General features: G+C 39.9%; 1 protein-coding gene across 42 annotated transcripts in view; it reads left to right on the top strand.

Moving 5' to 3' along the window:
* The window catches only part of SLMAP (sarcolemma associated protein), a 120441-nt gene extending 109380 nt beyond the window's left edge, over positions 1-11061 (top strand). For 25 of the 42 annotated variants that reach the window (XM_037019140.2, XM_073230755.1, XM_073230751.1 and 22 more), the window contains 3 exons: positions 1628-1799; positions 5662-5796; positions 9175-11061. In XM_037019140.2, the coding sequence (XP_036875035.1) occupies positions 1628-1799; positions 5662-5796; positions 9175-9267 (400 nt within the window). In that variant the 3' untranslated portion in view covers positions 9268-11061. Of the gene's footprint in view, positions 1-1627; positions 1800-5661; positions 5797-7723; positions 7814-9174 lie in introns of all 42 variants that reach the window. The other 17 variants (XM_073230756.1, XM_073230750.1, XM_037019149.2 and 14 more) reach the window with 1 other exon arrangement.
* The last annotated feature ends 8530 nt before the right edge of the window (positions 11062-19591 follow it).

The raw sequence follows: 19591 nt of genomic DNA on the forward strand, positions 1-19591 counted from the left end.
AAGAATTCTCTGAAACCAGTTAAATATATACATATGTATGTGTACCAACTGATTATCTATGTGACGGCACATTTGGACAAATTGATATAAGTGTGTGTATGATGCTGCAGACCGTCAAGGTCTCATATTTGGAATGCATTTGGATCTTAATGAATCCATTTAGTTTGGTGTTCTATCGAGCAAGAATTTCTTCTGTTTATTACCAGTGTTGCTTATCTTAAATTATTCCTGTTTTGGAATTATTCATATTTTAAAGATTCAAACTTGAGCCCTCATTTTTTGAGATGTGATTAATTGGTATCTGACAGATTGTTAAATGCTATTTTTTTAATTACCTCAAATTTGTTAAATGTTGAAAAGCAAGCCTACAAACTCTTTATGAATTAGAAGCATACAGTTTGAAAATATTCGGTCCCAGAAGGGTGGAATATATTAAATCATGGACCAGGTTGTCTGTCTAAGCTCACAAAGTAGTTAAGACAAATTAATTCTGTTTCTTAAACCTCTCCGGTGTAGTAATGCTCTAAATTTACTTGGCAAGCCTCCCCAGCATTTAAGTAGTATCTAGAAGCTAGTCTTCCTTTTTAGGGTCTTAAACACTGTTTAGTTTCCAGCTGTATTGGCCTGACAATATCACACTCACCCTCTAAGAATCTGCCTCGAATATAATCAGAATGGGATTTATACTCTCTAGTACCTCAGTTACAATATTGAGTCTCAGTCCTGTCATCCATCCTAAGAGGCATAAAATTGTCGTCTTGAAAACCTTATCCTCCGGAAGCTATTTCTATTGTAGATGGGGGCCAAGTTCTTTAACACATGTACACCGTATAGGTCTTCTCTTCTATTGTCTGTAAGGTAGAATTTCTGTTCGTGCATATCAAGCTGTTTTCCTAACATGTAAATCAGATTGTTTTTATATCACGTTTAAAAGGTAATCATAGAATTTAAGCTGGAGAACAGCATCAGAAATTTTTGAGTTTAGTCTTCTAGTTTGACAGTGGAGGGCCTGAGACTCTCCTTGTGTTGTTTGTGTCTGTGTAACGTGGCACCTGGCTCAGGAAATGCTTACCCAGAGAATGACATTGCACCAGTTAAGAGACTTGCTCAACATCTGACATCTCAGGCGTGGCAGACCTGAGGTCTAGACTCCAGCTGCCTGGTCCCCGTCCTGTGCTTTGCCTCCAGCGTGGTGGGGTGTCCTCGTTTGAGTAGGTTTATCTTTGGCTTGGCAGCGGCTCCTAAGCTTTAGCTTTTGGTCCCCATCCTATTTGTCAAGTATGTAAACATGCAAGAAAGTGGTTGAAATATGTGCCATTCTTTTCCTATAGAAGACCTATCCTGAATCTTTTTATGACACAGTTACTATAATGTACTATAACAAAATACAATTAGTCACCTCCTATTTCTATTTTTAAAGTGTCAACCTTTATGTTTATTTAATTATCTGAAACTAGGACACAGCTTAATGCTTTTTTACCTATTGAAAATATCTTACTGCTTTCTTTACACTTTTCTTTTCTCCTCTGAAATCCACTCCACCCCTGCTAGGGAAATGCAGAAGAAATTGGACTTGCTGCTGTGTCTAGTGTCTACATGAATAAATCTGTCAATACTTACATTGCAGTTCTCAGAAGCAGAGTTTGGAGCTTACCAGCGATCTCAGCATCCTTCAGATGACTAGAAAAGAGCTTGAGAATCAGGTGGGATCCTTAAAAGAACAGCATCTGCGGGATTCAGCTGATTTAAAAACTCTTCTCAGTAAGGCTGAAACTCAAGCAAAGGATGTACAGAAAGAGGTAAAGCAAAAAGACATTATGAGCCCAATTATGGTTGGACTTAAAGCCAAAAGCAAATCCGATATTCATGCTAGTTAGAAATAAAGGGAATCAGGAGTCACATTACCTGTCACAAAGTTGATACTTGGAGCATCTCTGCTTGGTGATTTCTAGCTGTGTACCATGGTCCATATAGAGAGAATTCATCAGTAGGGTCTGGTCTCAATATAAATATACAAAATTACAAGCTTTTCTTCTGCCCATTAGTTGACCTATATGAGAAGCCCTTTGTACCACATCACTCAATTTACTGTTTATCTTTCAAAGACAGTATCATATTTAACTTAGAATACTTTTAGAAAGCAAACTGGGGCCACACCATAATCCTGTCCAAACTCCTCAGGTGAGACTTGCGTGAACAATTATGGAAAATTGACCTCAGAGCCAGCCAGCTAAGCATTATCTTCTGTGACCTTTTACTCCCCATTCCTCAACCCCAACCCCTTCCTTCCCCTTCACAAACACGCATGTCCACTTTTCATGTCATTTTGCTTAAAACCTTGACCTGGGTGGCTTTTAAAAAATCATGTTAGAAGTGGTGCGGGTTGACTTCGGAGCAGAGCCACCACCCAGCCTCTTCCTGAGCAGAGCCCTGAAGGTGGCGGTGGGGCAGGGAGGCTGCTGTCCTCCGCCCGCCGCTCCCGGGCAGCTCAGGGAGAGGAGCTGAGGCATCTCCACCTGCAGATCAGAGCCCGCCCCAGCGGTACACCCTTAAGTGAAGGGTTCGTTATAAATAGAAAGAAGTTGAAGACAACTCTTTGTCTTTAATAATGAATTTTCCCAAAATTGTTTTTAGAAGATCTATTTCATCACTGCAGTTTTCATTGCACTTTCCTTTCCTTGTAGTATCCTGAACTTGGAAATGATTATTGTTCTGTCTTCATGTTTGTTCCTACAGAAAAAAGAGCTGTAACTTTTTTTTATTTACGTGTGGTCATATTGATTTTGTACTATGTTCGTTTTTATCTTCTTACTAAGGATATGTATTTTGGGAGAAATCTCATTTATTTAGTTGGAACACAAATTCTGTGCCAAAGTAAATATATCCTAGTATTTAATATTGTAAGCACTTTGTGTCCTTCCAATCCATATGCCGTAATTCTTTCAAAATCTGGGAAGAATGCTGTGGTTGGAAGATGATCCTGTTGTACGTTACTATGGATGCATTAGCCGTTTTGTTGCATTGTTTGTTCGCCTGTTCTTGGTCACTGAGCAATCAGCGCAAAATGCTTTAACTGTTTCCACAAATGGCAGTGGCATGTTGTCACAGCATCTAAATTGTTGATAGCCTTGGATTGCATTAAATGCAGCGCATTTAAAAATATGTCTGATCTTGTCAATATCTTTCTTTTCTATTTGCTTGTTCTGTGTTTTCCATTGTGAAATGATGTGCAGTCACCATACTCCTTTGTATTGTAAAATTGCTTCTCTTTTTGCTTGTCCTGATGTCAACTACCGGATACTGGTCTGTAACTAAAGTGTTCCTTAATGAGGTTCTTCTGTGTGTGTAAATCCACTGCAAATGAATTGCTGCCTTTAATTAATGCACGTACGTCCCCTTCCAGCACTTCCCTTTTGTTCTCCTTCCTCTCATAGAGTCATGCTAAATGTGCACAGTGTCATGTATCTTCAGCACTGTAACAGGCTAACATGTTACAAGCTAAGCAAACTCAGATATGATTATATTTATGGAGAAGCACAGAGGTGTTGGGAACATTGCGTGCTATTTTCCTCTTACTCAGAGCTGAGCTCACTTCTCACCTCCAAGTTAGAAAGCAAGATGGAGCAAAAGTGATATTCAAGCAAGGTGTGAAACTAATGCTGCAGAAGGTGACCTTTGTTCCAGCAGTTAAATTTCATATATATGGCAGCTCTGTTTGAACCTTTAACAGAGAGAAAGTACATGAGAAAGTAAATTTTAATCCTCCACATGAAGAGAAAAGTAATGGTATATCATCTTTGTGTTTGACTTAAAGCATCTGTATATTTTAACTTAGTAGGAATATCTGTAATTTAAGAATTCACAAAACACGGGCACAAAAGTCCCCTGTGCAGAGGCTGAGCGGGAAAGTAGTTTGCCGTCCCCGTCTTGCCCTGGGGCCTGAGGCCCCCACCTGGCCCCCAGCTGAAAGCAAACAGCCGGGTCTGCCTGAGCGGGCTGTCGTCCTGCCATTCTGCTTCCCGCCTCCTGGAACAGAGAGGTGATGAAGTGCTTTGGTGTAAAGGGCGGGTTTGATGTGAGAATGGTGGAAAAGGGCAGTAAGGGAAAATTTAGGTCAGCAAAGCACTTCTCACATACTCTCTGCTCATCACTGTGAAGAGTCAGATTGTGAGAATTGCTTGTGCTCTAAGAGACCACGGCAGAGTCCAGGCTAGGCTCCCTGAATCTGCTGTGGCAGCCTGCCGTCATAACCTTCCGCCTTCTGGAAGACCCCACAGACCCCACAGAAAGGGCTGCATTGAAGCCCGTGACCCTTACTCTTTAGCTCTTCTCTGGCAAACCACCCCGGACTTTTCCGGGAATGTTAGGTGACAGGGAGTGCCTTTCATATTTCACCTCCCTCTCTGTACCCGTATCTTCCAACTTTCTGGTGACCTCTGTGCAGACCCTAACTTCCCTACCCTCACCTCGTCTGACTAATGTTCTTAGACATTTGCGTCCTTCTTGATATTCATCTTTGGAGTGTGTATGATGATCTCCTCACTAATCACTCCAAGGCATTTGCATTATTCAGAAGCACCAAATACAAGAGTCCTTTATTTGAGGAATTTCTAGGATATAGGCAGAAAGGAACTGGAGACTTCCTGGCCTCATGGGCTGTATTTAGGAAAGAGGAGAAACCTTTCTGGTATGCCAAGACCCATGGTAGATATTTATATTCTGTTCAGCCCTTGTCTTTCTCTCTTCCATCCAAAACCTTCAGAGATGGCAGAGAGAGGGCACGGTGGCCGAGACAAGGCACAGGGCCAGCAGGACAGCATTTGCTGTTTGCCTGGGAGCCCAGCTTGCATATGCGATGCAGTATCTAGACGTGGAACCAGTCTGGACCTGCTTCCAGGGGCATTTAAAGTAGGGGCAAACCATACTACATGTCTCATTGACATCACCTGTATCCAAGGGAAACACTTCATCAAAGTCAAATCATACACAGTGAAGTGTGTCCAGAGCAGGAAGTGGCATATTTCACTGTAGAAAAATGTCTTCAGAAACAAGTTTTTCAGAATTATTTTCAACTTATGCTTGTAAGTCTTAAGTAGGGATACAGCAATGTCCCAGTCATCGTGGTTAGTACCTTAGATACATTTCTTTGCTCCATTTGCCTAGAAAGTCCCTTATGCAGAACACTGAATACCCAGTGATACTGCGTAAAGGAGACCTGTTGGCAGTTGGTTTTACTTGGAGACTAAAACAGTTTGGCTGACAATACTTACCAGGATGTAAAGTCAGACTTCCTCACATCCCAGTGTACTTAGTGTTTGGAGGTTTTCTCCAACTTGCTTTTCTTTTGCTCAGTTTGAAATTTTACTTTTCTCCTCTAACTTACTTAGTGGAAAAAGTGACCCCTTACATTAGAAACAGATGGAACAAGGGTGACTTAGTTCTTTTCTTTTTAACTCCAGAAAATTCTTACATAGAATAATTCTGTTAACATTAAAGACCTCATATTATTAGTGCAAATTATTCTTTTCCCCCTTAAAATGAACAGGCTTGACTTTGGTGCTGCAGAGGACTAAGTAGGGTCCGGTATATAAGCCTGACTAGAACCATAACTTCATGCCCATTTTAAGTCGAGTCTGCACACTCTCTTTTCTTTGCCTTTAGTATGAAAAGACACAGACTGTACTCTCAGAACTGAAGTTGAAGTTTGAAATGACTGAGCAGGAAAAACAATCAATCACAGATGAGCTCAAACAATGTAAAGACAACCTGAAGCTGCTCCGAGAGAAAGGAAATAATGTAAGTCTTTGCAAACTTGGCTTAGCTTTGACTGAGAGGCAGGGGAAAGCCCTGATTATTTTCAGAGGACTTTATGACTGCTTTAAGAAACTAAGGCCTGTCATACATGTGAAGTGGGCCTTCCATTACGAATTTCTAGGATGAAAACATTGTGAAGTCAAATTTTTGTAGTAAGAATCTTCCCCTTTAATTTGTAACCTTGGAAGAGTCAGAGAACTGTCTGGAAGAGCGTTGTTTTGCAAGAGAACAATTTACCTAAGAACTGTCAGCTTTTCCCAGATGAACCTGAACTTCGGTCACTAAGCCATCCTCTGGTTTTTCTTTTTCCCCTGCTGGAAAGTGAAACACTACACCACCAGGGACCCACCTAAAAACACTAGTTCCCTGTTCACTGCTTAGCCCTTGGCTGTATCAAAAAATGGAGACTTAATTATGGTTTTCATTTTATACTAATAGTGTTCTCACTAAGGCACAGTCCTAGAAAGCTTAGTGTCCTTTGGCCTCCTCTAAATATTAGGAATTGTTTGGTGAGTTTCTGTAGGGCTGTGTGTGTATGTGTATGAAATTGGAATGTTTTGATATACATAGTTTAATACTATTAATTTGTTTTTCATTTGCTAGAAAGGGGTATGGTCTTTAAAAAGATGTTATACTAAATCACTGTCGTGTGGCACGTCTTGGTGATCATTGCCCCTGTGGGCCCTAACTGATGCTGTTCAGTGTGGTTGGTTGTGCTCTGACTTACCTCAAAGCCCTGCCATGGCTCAGACCCTGCAGAGTGCGTGAGCCACACGCTTCTCTGGAGAAGGCACTCCGCTTAACAGGCAGCACAAGCACGACAGAGTGACGGTGCATGGCCGGCCGGTTACACAGCTGCACACAGAATGTTCATGAGTTGTGTCCAACTGTTCTTTGCTAAAGAACGTCTTCGTTTTTTACAAAATAAAGGCTTGTTGCTTAGATGAAAGCCTTTTAGAAGTTGACGAATTGGGTGTGGAGGCTTTATGCTACACAAAAATGGGTTGCATTCATTTTGAAGATTACGGAACTCTTTCTGAAATCCGTAAATGGTGTGGTTACTTCTCTCTTTTCTTTTAATCCATATCCCTCTGAGTATAGAATTTTAGTCCACCTTCTACTAAATTAATCTATGAAGGCATCTAGCCTAATCAGAATGGATCCCCCAGTACTATTTAGAAGCTTTTCAAAAGCAACCTTGCTATTATTATCTGTAGTCTTACTATTACTTTACCTTAAGGGTGAATTTCCTTTTATTACGAGATTGGATTTACGGTACTAAAATATTACTCTGTAATAACACTCATTGTAGTAATTCCCTTCCAATTTTAAAAATTAATTGTATTCCAGTAACATAACTCAAAGACCTGAGACTCAGCTGCCTATGTTTTTATATCCCAAATGTTTACCATACAGGTCTCTTGCTTGGTTTAGGAAGCAGGCATAAGAGGGCATTTATTTTTAAGCTTGGAAGCAATACCATCCCACGCAAACGAGTTTCAGTATTTAAAAAAAAAAAGGTTTTGATGGAAGGATGAAATAGACTTCAGCCATTTCTGAGGTACTATATTGTCGAGTACTGGCTTCTGAGTACTGTCAGGCAGAGCATCAGCTGGCGAGATGTTGTCATTGCTCGGTCTGTGAATGTGCTACATTTCACTAGGGTGTTAGGGGCACCTACAGTGCCCATTGCTTCCAGCTGTTTGTTTTAAATGGGTGGCTTGCCAACTCAGGCACCACACCCACCATTCTGGATTGTATTCGATGTTAGATGTCTTCAAAAATGTTTGAATCGGTGCTATTCTGTTACCTTAGTGTTCCCTCCCTCCCACCCCCTGGGTTCTAAATCATCTTATCTGATTTTTTTTTTATAGCATAAAATGATTTTAATATCCCTTCCCTTCTTTAGCCTTCCATATTACAACCCGTCCCAGCCGTATTCATCGGCCTATTCCTGGCTTTCCTGTTTTGGTGTTTCGGTCCATTGTGGTAGAGAAAGGTACAAGCCCTGTTGAGTCCTTGTCTGTTTGTCCCCGTCACCTGTTCGTGCCATATTTGTAACATAGTGCATGGCAAAACCACACAGGTATTCTGTTACCTGAAGCAAACCCTTCATTTAGTATGCCATGTATTGTGTCATACGAATGAACTGAACAATCAACTAATCACGTAACATTTTGTCTTGTTTCCTTTGTAGTGATGCTAACCATGAATTAATTCCAACCTAACCAGTCGTTAATATGCTGCCTTTCACAGTCTTTGTCTCTAGCAAACTGGAGTAAACTATGAATTGCTGCAGTATTTGTACCCCCATCTCAATCATATATTTAAGCAGATTTGAATGAGAAATGAAGAGTTTGCCTCTTTGAAGTTTTCAGCCAGTTTCCTTCCACCTCTTCCCTTCCCTCTTCTTTTCCATAGTGTAGAGTTTCTTTGTTCCAACCCTTTGCCTGTGTTTACACTGTGGCTATGAAGTTGAAAAAAGATGAGATTATCATAATTGACCATTGGCTCACAATCTCAGACCCACTGTGCATTGACTTATGAGTATGAACCTATCCCACATCTTTCTGAACCCTGATCTGCAACATCAGAGTATCCATTTAAAAACCAGCTTTCTCAGTCGGACTGCCAGAACACCAGTGGTAATAAAACCTACCGACCAGTGCAAGTTGATATTATAAAGCCCTCTGAAGGTTAACAGGGACCAGCCCTTCCATGCTGGCCCTCCAGCAGGCGTGCATGTCAGTAGAGAATAGAGATGATCACATGACGTTATGACACCAGTCATGGTCTCTGCCCGAAGCATCAGACGCCAGGGTCCCTAGCATTTCCCCGCCTTGAACTTTTTCTGATTTTGTCTCCTGTGGCTTCAACTTAGAGGATCAAAGCTTAGACCATTTTCTTTCCATCACCTTACCCACCAGCTCCTTGTGTAAAACCACCCCAACATGTGAGTCTGGTTTTTATCAAGAAATAAACATTTTAGGCAGAAACATACTCCAGGCATGTGTGCTCATCAGTTGGTTGTAATATATGGATACCAGAGTAAATAAAGCAGGCTGAGCCCAGAGGGTTTCTTCGAAGTCACTATTAGGTTTCAACTGTAATGCAATTGAAAACTGCCCAAGGCTTTCCTGAGATGTATCAGCCTTCCATTAGCAAAGGTTCCCGCTGTTACGGCTCTCCTCCACCTGTGCTCCCTCACCTTTTCTCTTTTCTTTTTAAAATTTCTTACGATGCAAAGATAAGAGTTTTCTTATATTGTTAAGTATTCAGGACTCTCTGGAACCCAGGGGTTAATAAGTATGGAAAGAGAGGGGAGAATGTGATATTGACTCTTGGTTTCTTTCCACACAGAAACCCTGGCCCTGGATGCCCATGTTGGCGGCCCTGGTTGCGGTGACAGCCATCGTGCTGTACGTGCCAGGTCTGGCCAAAGCTTCTCCATGAGAGCGTTTCTTGAGTCCGTACACCGTCCTCCCTCTAGAAGCTGGCATCACACTCATGCTGGGGACAAACAGAACAATTTTCTTCCTTTTTTTACCTCTTAAAACAGCAGAAGTGCAAGAATACAGCTGTAGGGTCATTGCTTTAAATTATATAAAATGTATCTGTCTATAAAGAGGATATAAAATTGTGACTTTAATTCTACTGTGAGCAATAATTTGCTTGCAATTTTTCATGTAATTTTTAAATTAGGATGTTGAGATTCCAAATATTATGGTGGCCTAAAGTAGGCTTCTTGGTACACCAAATTATTTATAACATTAAACTTATGGGTATTTTACTCTGAATTCCAATGACCAGATAATTCATTTTTCTGATTCGATAACTACCCAAACCAAACGACCAAACGTACATGGGAAGAGAGGCCCTGTGTGCTCAGTGCCTATCAGTTTGAAATATATACACATAAATATATATATATTTTTTACATATTTACGCCATTTTTACTTGTTATAAAACCACTGAGCTATTGGGAACAAGACTTAGAGACAACTACTTGCGTGGATTTTTTTTTTTTTTTTTAAGGAGAAGTACACTTGGAAAACATTCTGTTCTAGTGACAATGTGGGGAATGCGTGCACGCTTGTTCAGCCTTAACGTGACCTGATGATGTGGAGGACATCAGCTTTGAGAAACTTTCCATGAGAGTGTGTATTTTCTTGAGCAACCTGAAGTATTTCTGGGAGCAAAAACAGAGTAATTATAAAATTTCAGTACAGTGAACCAAACTGTTGAGTTAATTGGAATGTAACTTATTAAACCTCATGTATTTAAAGAGATTTTCTTTAAACGCCAAGTTACTTTCTCATTATGCAGCATTTTAGGAAGCATGATTTTTTTTTTCTATCATCTCTTCCTCCAAGCATGTTTAATTGAAGAAAGAATTAATATCTCTTTAGATAAGTGTCTATTGACTTAATTTGGTTTTGATATTTCAAAGCGAATCCATGTTCGAATTGAGCTGTTGTTACCTACCAACGGATTTCCCGGTTGGGTATGCAAATGGTTATCTTTTTTCTTTATTGTTGTTCATTGGGACATTCTGTTAACGAGAAGCACTATTCCCAAGGTTAATAGTGTTCCATGCACAGCGAAGCACCTAAACACTGCTTGATGTTATAAATTTAAAGCACAGAAGTGAAAGTTTAGCTACGGTTTTGTGCAGCACCACAGTTATGTCAATAAAGTTTATTTAGGTAACGGAATATCCTGAAGTATCACATAGTTAAATTTTTCAGGCAGCAAAGCCTGGGAGGGAATGTCAGTGAACTGGCTTGAATGTTCTGCGGCAATCGCAGGCCTAGCCAAATATTGACATAGAAGTGGAGGGTATCATTTACCTTGTGATGTTTGGCCATCCTTGTTTATACTTAAAAGGTTATATTTTAAAATATTTGGGACTTGCTGTTGGGAGGATCACTAGATTTATGGAGGAGTTAGTCACAAACGACCTGTAGAAAATACTGTCATATAGTTCATGTCATTTTCTGTTGCAGGAAGCAACCCCACCACAGAATGCTAATATGCCAGTGGTACCCAGTACCTCTTGTATATAGGTTATTGCAAATATTGTTCTGAAATGCTTAACTTCAGAATTACATTTTTTAAAGTAAATAATTGTTTTAAATCTATTTTGTAAAGATATAAAGTACAATAGAATTTCTGGAGTACAGATTAAACTATTTGCACTAACACACGTGATGTGCATGATTTAATAAAATGACTTTACTCTCCCTATGCAAATCTGAGTTGAATATATCATTGAATTCTTAGTGCTCGGCTCTACTGCTAGATCGTTACTAGTCTTTTCTTGAAATGACTCTTGAAGCAACATATGTTTGGTGTTCTTCAGGGTTTAAAAGAAAACACTGCACTGTTTCCTCCAGGTTTTATTAGCCTTTTATTTAACTTAACTGCTCTCTCATTTTTTCCCCTTTTACTATGGTTATTGTTAAAACGTGACTCACCTGCCAGACAAGTTTCTTTCAATGTAAAGTCTAGTATCAATATTTTCTTTATTCAAATTGAATGGGGTTTTGTAGCTACTGCCAGTTTTTCTTCAGAATATAAATGAGCCTATTCATCAGCAATACCTGCAGTTCTGTTCAGTTCACTTGCAGGTTACATAAAGAGTAGGCTTATTCCCGAGGAGTGATGGAGTCATTAGGAAATTGTAATCATAGTGGTTCAGAACTGAACAACCCTGTAAGGATACACTGAAGAATTACTCAAAGGTGCTCCACGGCTGCCTCAGCAAGGGAACGTGGCGTTTGAAGCTAAACAGATCTGCAGTGGCAGCCCGGCCCTGCCTTTTACCAGCTGTGCTGCCTTGGGCCCTTTTTCTTCTCAGTGTCTCAATTTTGTCATTTATGAAATGGAGAAAATAGTATCTATATTTTTAGTGGTCGTATGAAAATTAAAAAGATTATGTACACTCGAGTGGTAACTAAGTGTTTATGAGAATGTCAGACTAGAAAAAATACTGCAAGTATTTACATTTTAGGTGAACCAGTACAGCTTTTTAAAATGCACTGATTGACTCAACTTTGAGCCCTAATACGTGTGTTACTATTAATGAGAACAGAATTCCAGGATAATGAATCCTGAGGAAGTATCATCACCTGGCTCTGCTTGTCCCCTTCATAGTTGTGTCTTTGGGAAGTCATATGCTTAGTTTGACAGTGAGCCAGTTGCCTGCAACGTTTGGGATTCCTGTTGTAACTGCCTGCAGAGCCACAGTGAGTCACATGTGAAAACCAGTGACACTGCTGAAGAGTCAGAGGCTTTCAACCAAAAATAGTATTGCCTATCTTGAGCTCTCTCTTTGTCACCAGACTTGACCCACAATGGCTTGGCTGCTTTAGTGACCATATCTACTGTCAGAAGGATGCAGATAATGCTACCTAAGAGCAAAAACTCCCTACAAATCAACAGTGTTAAAAATGTGCAGCCCAGTTCCAAAAAATTCCCTTCTGGAAATTTTTTCTGAGACCCCAATTGCATGCACAAAAGTTTAACTACCAGGGCATTTAGTGCAGCATTTTTTTATTTTTTTATTTTTGGCATAGTGATAGGTAAGCAACCTAAATATCCAGCAGTGAGTTATTGGCTAAATAAATGAATATTGCCACCTTCCAGATTACTGTGCTTGCAAAGTATATGGGAAGCTATTCATACCATATTAAGTAAAAGAAAGAGTGTAGCATAATCCTGGTTTTAAAAATAAAAAGACATAAACCTACAAAATATGTTTATGGCAGGCAGACTCAAAGATTTATACCCAGGCTACAGTAGTGCTGTTTGTGTGATTGTGGGTCAATTCTCTTCTCCTTTTATGATTTCTGATTTATTTTTAGTAGTAAAATATGTTGCTTTTGTATATTGTTAAAAAGCTATTTAGTTTTGCTTTAAATCAAAAACAAGGAATTATGCAGAATTCCAAATTGGGTGAGTCACAGTACCTACTTATTTAAGTGTTCATCTGTACTTAGGAATTCTGATGGGTTCATTTAAAAATCAGTCTTAAATTTTAAACATGCTTTGTACTTACGTACGTAGAATTAGAATTGCTGCAAGAGGTCTTAGCAATCCGTTCTCACCTTTTTGCCTATTAGGGAGAAAATCCAGAGTTTTTTTTACTCAGAGTCAGAATAATGGTTCTAAGTTTGAGAACTAAAAAGATTATTTCTTTTTTGCTATTCCACATTTTGTCTCCAGGCTTCGATGGTTTTATATCCATTCATTTAGCAAATACTGATTGTGTCTGATACGGGGCACTGTGCCAGCTTCTGGCAATGCTCAGCCCCTATTGTCATAGAGCTTTGGGTGTAGAGGGGAAATGCGGGCAAGGAAGCTGGCAAGTTCAGTGCCACGTACTAGAGGAAGACCTAGGAGCCCATGGAACCATAGATGAGGGTGCATTTCCTCTCACCTTCCCTTCAACCACCCAACCACCCAAGCAGAGACTGTGTGGCCAAAGGTGAGTTTCCCTTCTGGGGAGCCTGGGGAACATACCTGGTTTCTTTCAAAGGACCTGGCTTTGCAAACCATTAAGATCTGAGATTACTTTTCTTAGACTAAGTCATGTGATCAGAAAGCAATTTTAAGAATTTTTATGTACTGACTTGGAATTTTGCCCTGTTAAATGGTTTGAAGTGTACCTTGTATGTAACAGGTAATAACTGAGGAAGGATTTTTTTCTGGGAAGTGTCTTGGCCAGACTGGCTCTTTGAAAGCAATTTCCCATGGATGGGCTGGGGCAGGAATGAATGGAGCCAATTCCACCGCTTGCTTATGGTCGCAAGTATTCACTGTAGTTTATGGTATGTGTTTACAGTGCTGCTCATTCAAGAATAAGCAGCTGTATATGTTTCTTCCTAAAGATTAAGCTTGTTGCAGTACAGATCTGATATGATCAAGCCTGTCATGGAGGGACACTGAGATAAAGCCTATGAAAAAGACAAGAACATTGAGAATAAATCAAAAGGGGACGTGGGGGTGGGGAGGTGGGGACGGGAGTAAAGGAACTTTTTCTGGTTATGCTCCTGGTGTGCACAGACACTGTTTACATCATCTTTTCGTTTGACCTCTTAAATTGGCCAGAGTACATCCAGGTATCCAGACTTCATTTAGCAGAGAATTAGATGCTTCTACTCTGAAATTACATCCTGGATGTAATTTTTTTAACTTGCATTTTAATGTATTTATTTGTCCTATCATCTTGTTCCGCATAGAGTTTGAAGCAGGCACACCTGCTCAGACAGTATCCCTTTCCTTCTTAAAAGAGGGGGATCCGTTCCTGCTGGGAGGAGAACCCTTTCTCAGTGCAGGCTCTTCAAGCAGGCGGAGCACCAAAGGCATTAAAGCCTCGACAGTTTCCGCCTCTGAAGCCCAGGCTTCCGCTGTATATGACCTCACTGTTCATAAACTCTTTGCATAGTTACGCCTCTCTGGTTTGCAATGAACACTTGCTCTGAGATAACTAGCCTATGCTCATTGAACCCTCCACCCCATCACCCTTCCTCCTGTATTCCAGAACTAACTGTCAAAGAGTCGATGTGTTTTGAATATTTTTAACCAAATTTTTATTTTTCTAAAAGTCAATATATAGAGCTGATCATATTTTCTTCTACAAACTAATTTTGGTTAAAGTTGGGTATTCTAATTTAGCACCTCACATAGCTAATAAAATCATATTTTAAAAAATCCATGAGACAAATCATGCAACTTTGGCAAAAAAAAAAAATGTTATAAATGTTTTAGCCAAAACTAGGTGGTGTATTACACATGTGCTGTGTCCACATGAAGTCTTTTTTATCAGTGAAGATGGTAAGTACCGGGATAACACCTGGAGTAAATAGAAACTTCTCCCTGCTCAAGTGGTCAGTCTTTGAAAACTTAAAATGTATTTTTTTGGTCTCACCATATAGCAAGGCCCTCAAAACCTATTGTGTAGTTATCCATTGCTTGCAAAATAAATTACCCCTAAATTTATCAGCTTAAAATAGCAAACATTTATTATCATACGATTTCCTTAGGAGGACCCAGGAGCAGCTTAGCTGGGGGCTCTGGGTCAGGGTCTCATGAAGTTGCTGTCTAGCTATTGCCTGGAGCTGGGGCTTCATTTCTAAGCTCCCGCAGGTGGCTGTTAGTCTGAGGCTTCAGTTCCTCCCGCTGGGTCTCTCCCCACGGCTGCTCAGGCCCGGCCGCTGGCTGCCCCTAGAAGCAAGTGACTCACGAAAGAGAAGAGCACAAAGGGTTGAAGACTTTTGAGTCTTCATGAACTGACATGCCGTCACTGCCATATGCTGTTGTCACACAAGCTAACCCAGCTCAGGTACAGTTTGGGGAGGGTGGGCATCCAAGGGCATAGATACTGAGAGCAGCAGGGATTCCCGGGAGCCAGTTTGCAGACTGGTTCCTCACCCAACTTCCATTACGAAACTTGAATTATCGGCAGATTGGAGTTTATGAAATGCATCAAAATGAACAAACTGAAGAGACTTCTGTAAGAATTACATCCTTCCCTTGTATTATCGATATTGCTTCCAAACTCAGGAGACTCAGGAAGTCCAAAAGAGAGCACGTAGGAAATGCATTTCTGTGGCTGTGGATTATCAAGCTTGGGCTTGGGCTTCCTCAAGGTCCTACCTACAACTTAAATTTAGAGGTTTTTATCAAGATTTCTTAAAGCAGATAGTTCTCTTAAACCTATGTCCTTTTTCTTCAACAACTGTGTGAAAGGCTAAGGGGTCTGGGCTAGGTGTACCTCCCCTCAATGCTCTCCCCTCCTTCCCTAGGCTGCAGTTGCTGGGTCCTTGTCCGGCTTCCCTGCTAGACTATAAGCTCCCTGAGGGCTACTACTGGGGCTTTACTTGCTTTGGTATAACCAGAGCCTAACAGGTGAGATAATAAACACTTGCTGGTTAGAGGAAGTAGTAAGGTGAACTTGAAACACCACTTTCTAGTTGTGAGTGGTAGCCACTGGTAGATAGTATGACGGTGCGCCCGCCCATCTGAAATAAAGTGGATTTGTGGCAGTGAACATTGTGTTACCATGAATGTGGAGAAGGACCTTGTTTCTTACAGTCTTTTAGCCTCCTTTAAAGTATGCATTTAAACATCATGGTAAGAAGAGCTGGACCTAGTTTTTACCAATTACCAAGTAGCAAGGTACTGAATAAGCATTAATTTATGTCTTACCGTGTTCCAGTAAAGTTTTCAGGTGGCATCTGTGGGTACCTAAAATATGAAATAACGTGGTTAAAATGAGCAAGGGAGGAAGGAAGAAGAAAGTAAAATGAATGGAGGTATAAAGTTGAGCCAAAGCTGAGAAGGAAAATATTACTCTACACTGCCCTGCACATATGGCTCAACTTTCTAGTAACCAAACCAGAAGTCCTGGTCAATTATCAAAGTCAGTGTCCATAAGATTAATAATAAATTATTGAGAAGTACAAAGACTAGGAATTTCTTTTGAGGCTTTTTAAAATATGCATGCTGTGTTCCAGTCAATATGAATCTAAAATTGCTCTAAAAAATAAAATCTATCCTTCTGAAAGTGCATGCTGTATGATAACAGGATGCCTGAGTATCTTCTTTTCAAAAGTATTCAAAGAACATGAAAAAGATTAACACCATTTATCAACTGGGAAGGTATATGGGGATTCATTGTACAATTTGCTCAGCTTTTATATATGTTATATGTTTGAAGTTTCATCTTTAAAGTGTACAGCAGTCATCATAATCAGTGGGTGACTTTAGTAGCATTTTTTATTAAAGTCGAGAACAGAATTAATACCCATTCCCACCCCAAATCCTCAACATTGTGCTAACTATTGCTATACAGCGTAAGAAATGCAATATAGGGGCTGGACAGGAAGACACCAATTTGTCATTTTCAGATCTTGTAATGGTCTATATGGAAAATCCAAGAGTATAATTAGAGAACTCATAAGAATTGAGTAAAGGTTGCTTAGTGTAAGCTCAATGTACAAGCACCGTAAGTGTTTATAATTGCCATAACAACTAATTTTAAAATGTGATAGAAAAAAAGACCCCATGTATGGTAGCAACAGAAACTATGAAGTACCTGGAATAAAGATCTGAATAAATAGACAAATATACTATGTTCATGAAGGAGAGTGCTGTGTCCTAAAATGTCAGTTCTTCCAAAATTATAAATACAATGTAATTCTGATGGGGCATTCATTTGACTATATATAAAAACTGATACATTTATGAGGAAATTTAAAGTTTCAAAAATTGCCAAGAACTTCTGCAAAAGAAAAAGACTTGCTCCATCCAATTTCAAGCCTTCTCATAAAGCTATAATGATTTAGAATGTCGTATTAGGGGGGACCTAGACACATGAGTGGAACGAAAGAGCCCAGTCCAAGCACCTGTGGAATCGCTAGGTTACAGTAAAGGTTACATTCCATTACAAATCATGGGGAACTCATTCAATAAACAGTTTGAAGATAGTTCGGTTTCCATATGGAAAATACAAAAGCCAGTCTCTATACCTCGCACAATGTAAATGTCAGGTGAATTAAAGATATTAACTTATTAGGAAAAAAAGGAGAGCAGAATGGATAACTTCATGACCTTTCAGCTGGGTCAATTTCCAAAGGTAAAAATAAAAACTATACTAACATTAAAAAATTGTGTACGATGACAGGTATTTAATAAGTTAGAAGATAAACTGGGAGGTGGTATTTCCAACATATATAACAAAGAACTAGTGTTTATATGTAACCACAATCTGGAAAGAATAATCCAAAAGAAAAATGGTCTAAGGATATGTATGAACTAGCAAGTCTTAGAAAAAGAATCCAAATGGCCAATAAAGTATAAAAAGATTGTTCAGGGAAATGTAAATGAAAACATCAGTGAGACACCACATCATAAAAATTGCTATCCTTATTTTGCTTTTGTGCCTTTTTTTTTTTTAGATGTTTTAAATGCATCTTCACATTGAAAAAAATTGAAGGCCTGACAATGTTAAATGTTAGAAAAACAGGAATTTCTTTCACTGTGGGTGGGACTATGACTTGATAGGACCTCTTGGGAGAGCAACTGAATAATATTTAATATAGTTGAAAATATGTAAGATTTTAACCAACAATCCCTCAATAATTATATAAGAGAAACTCAGATGTGTTTGCACAGGGAAATGTGTACAAGGGTCCTTGTTCATGGAAGCAGTCTGTGTAACAGCAAAAACTTAGAAACAACCTAAATGCCCGTCAGAAGAGAAACAGATAAATATGTGACTATCTGATTGAACATATACAACAGTTAAAATTAATGATTGCGATCCTCTGTATCAACTCCACTAGGGCCCAAGCAATATTGAACGGAAAAAAAAGCACTCTATGTTGTCTGTGTAGGAAAAGTGTAACTAATGACAATAGAGCTGCTTATATTTGCTTCAGGGATGGTGGTGGACGGGTAGTGAGATTTAGAAATGGGAAGGAGAAGCAGAGAAGGGATACCAAGTCAAACTAAAATGAATGCTTTATTTCTTATTTTTAAATCACGTATGTCAGATTTAACATTTGTTCATTGGGGATGATGGGTATGCAAGTGTTTCTGTTACTGCCTTCCGTGCTTTGTGTTTGAAGAGGAATTCTGTTGTCATTAAATGGACTTTCTCTGTAAGAGTGACATAATCACCCACACCAGCTTCACATTGACCTCAATGTCAGCTCTGGTTGGACCGGTACAGGTTAAGTAACCAAAGATCCCTCTTTATTTTGCCTTGGACTGTGCATCTTTAAAAAGATGTTTTAAATACACTAATACCATCTTTTGAAACTTTTTCCTCAGAGTACTGCCAAAGTACTGTGGACAAAGGACAATATTCCATACAGGCTTTCAGCAGCCATGCCTCAGGCAGCTGTGCCAATCTTGCTGAAATTAATTGCAGCTTCGGCAGGAGTTTCTACGAAAGTGAGAAAGAATTCCTTCCTAATCAGGCGAGTTCTTTTGTGTCATCAGCTAAGGAGCTCCTGGCGTAAGCGAGTTGTTCCTGGTCTCTAGCCTTTCAGCACCTGTGCTCCGGGTCTTCCCTGGAGCGGCAGCCTCCGAGTTTTGTGTGGAGGTCTTGGCCAGGGTCCCATTCCTCAGGCAGCCGGTGGCCAGCAGTCCTAACCTCAGAAAAGCTAGTCTGTGTGTCCAGTGACAGGGAAGCACACTTGGGTGCCCCAGTCTGCAGAGACGGGTCCGCTGGAAGGTAGAGAGGCCACCTGCCTCTTGGCTCAACTGATTGTATGCCATGCAGGAACGTTATCACCATCTTCTGCGTTTCAAAAGAAACTGGAAACTGGACTTGATGTTTCAGATTAAAGGGCAGGGGGGCAGAATGCACTGCAGTAGGCAAACTAAACATGGCTGCAGGCTCAGTTGGGCCAGCTGGGCTACCATCTGGCAGCCTCTATTCTAATGAAGCCTAGATTTGTACTTTATGCCAGAGCTGGATTTCACAGAACAATAAAATGTTCAGAAATTTTGGAGCTAGAAATAGGGTAACGAACTTTATTTTACCCAGCAATAACATTTTTTATTTTTATTTTTTGAAAAAGCACAGCTACTATTTACTTTCACCATCTCATTTATAAAAGGCCATTATCCACCTGTAAAGTAGGATGTCCCTACTAATAGTGTATAATTCCTAATGAATTCCTGCAGGCCGGATTTGTTTTGGAATTGAGAGTTTTTACATTTTTGAAAGGGAACACGTTGCATGCACATAAAAGAAAAAAAG

The sequence above is a fragment of the Manis javanica genome, chromosome 3 (genome assembly GCF_040802235.1).
Source record: "Manis javanica isolate MJ-LG chromosome 3, MJ_LKY, whole genome shotgun sequence".
NCBI classification, from domain to species: Eukaryota; Metazoa; Chordata; class Mammalia; order Pholidota; family Manidae; genus Manis; species Manis javanica.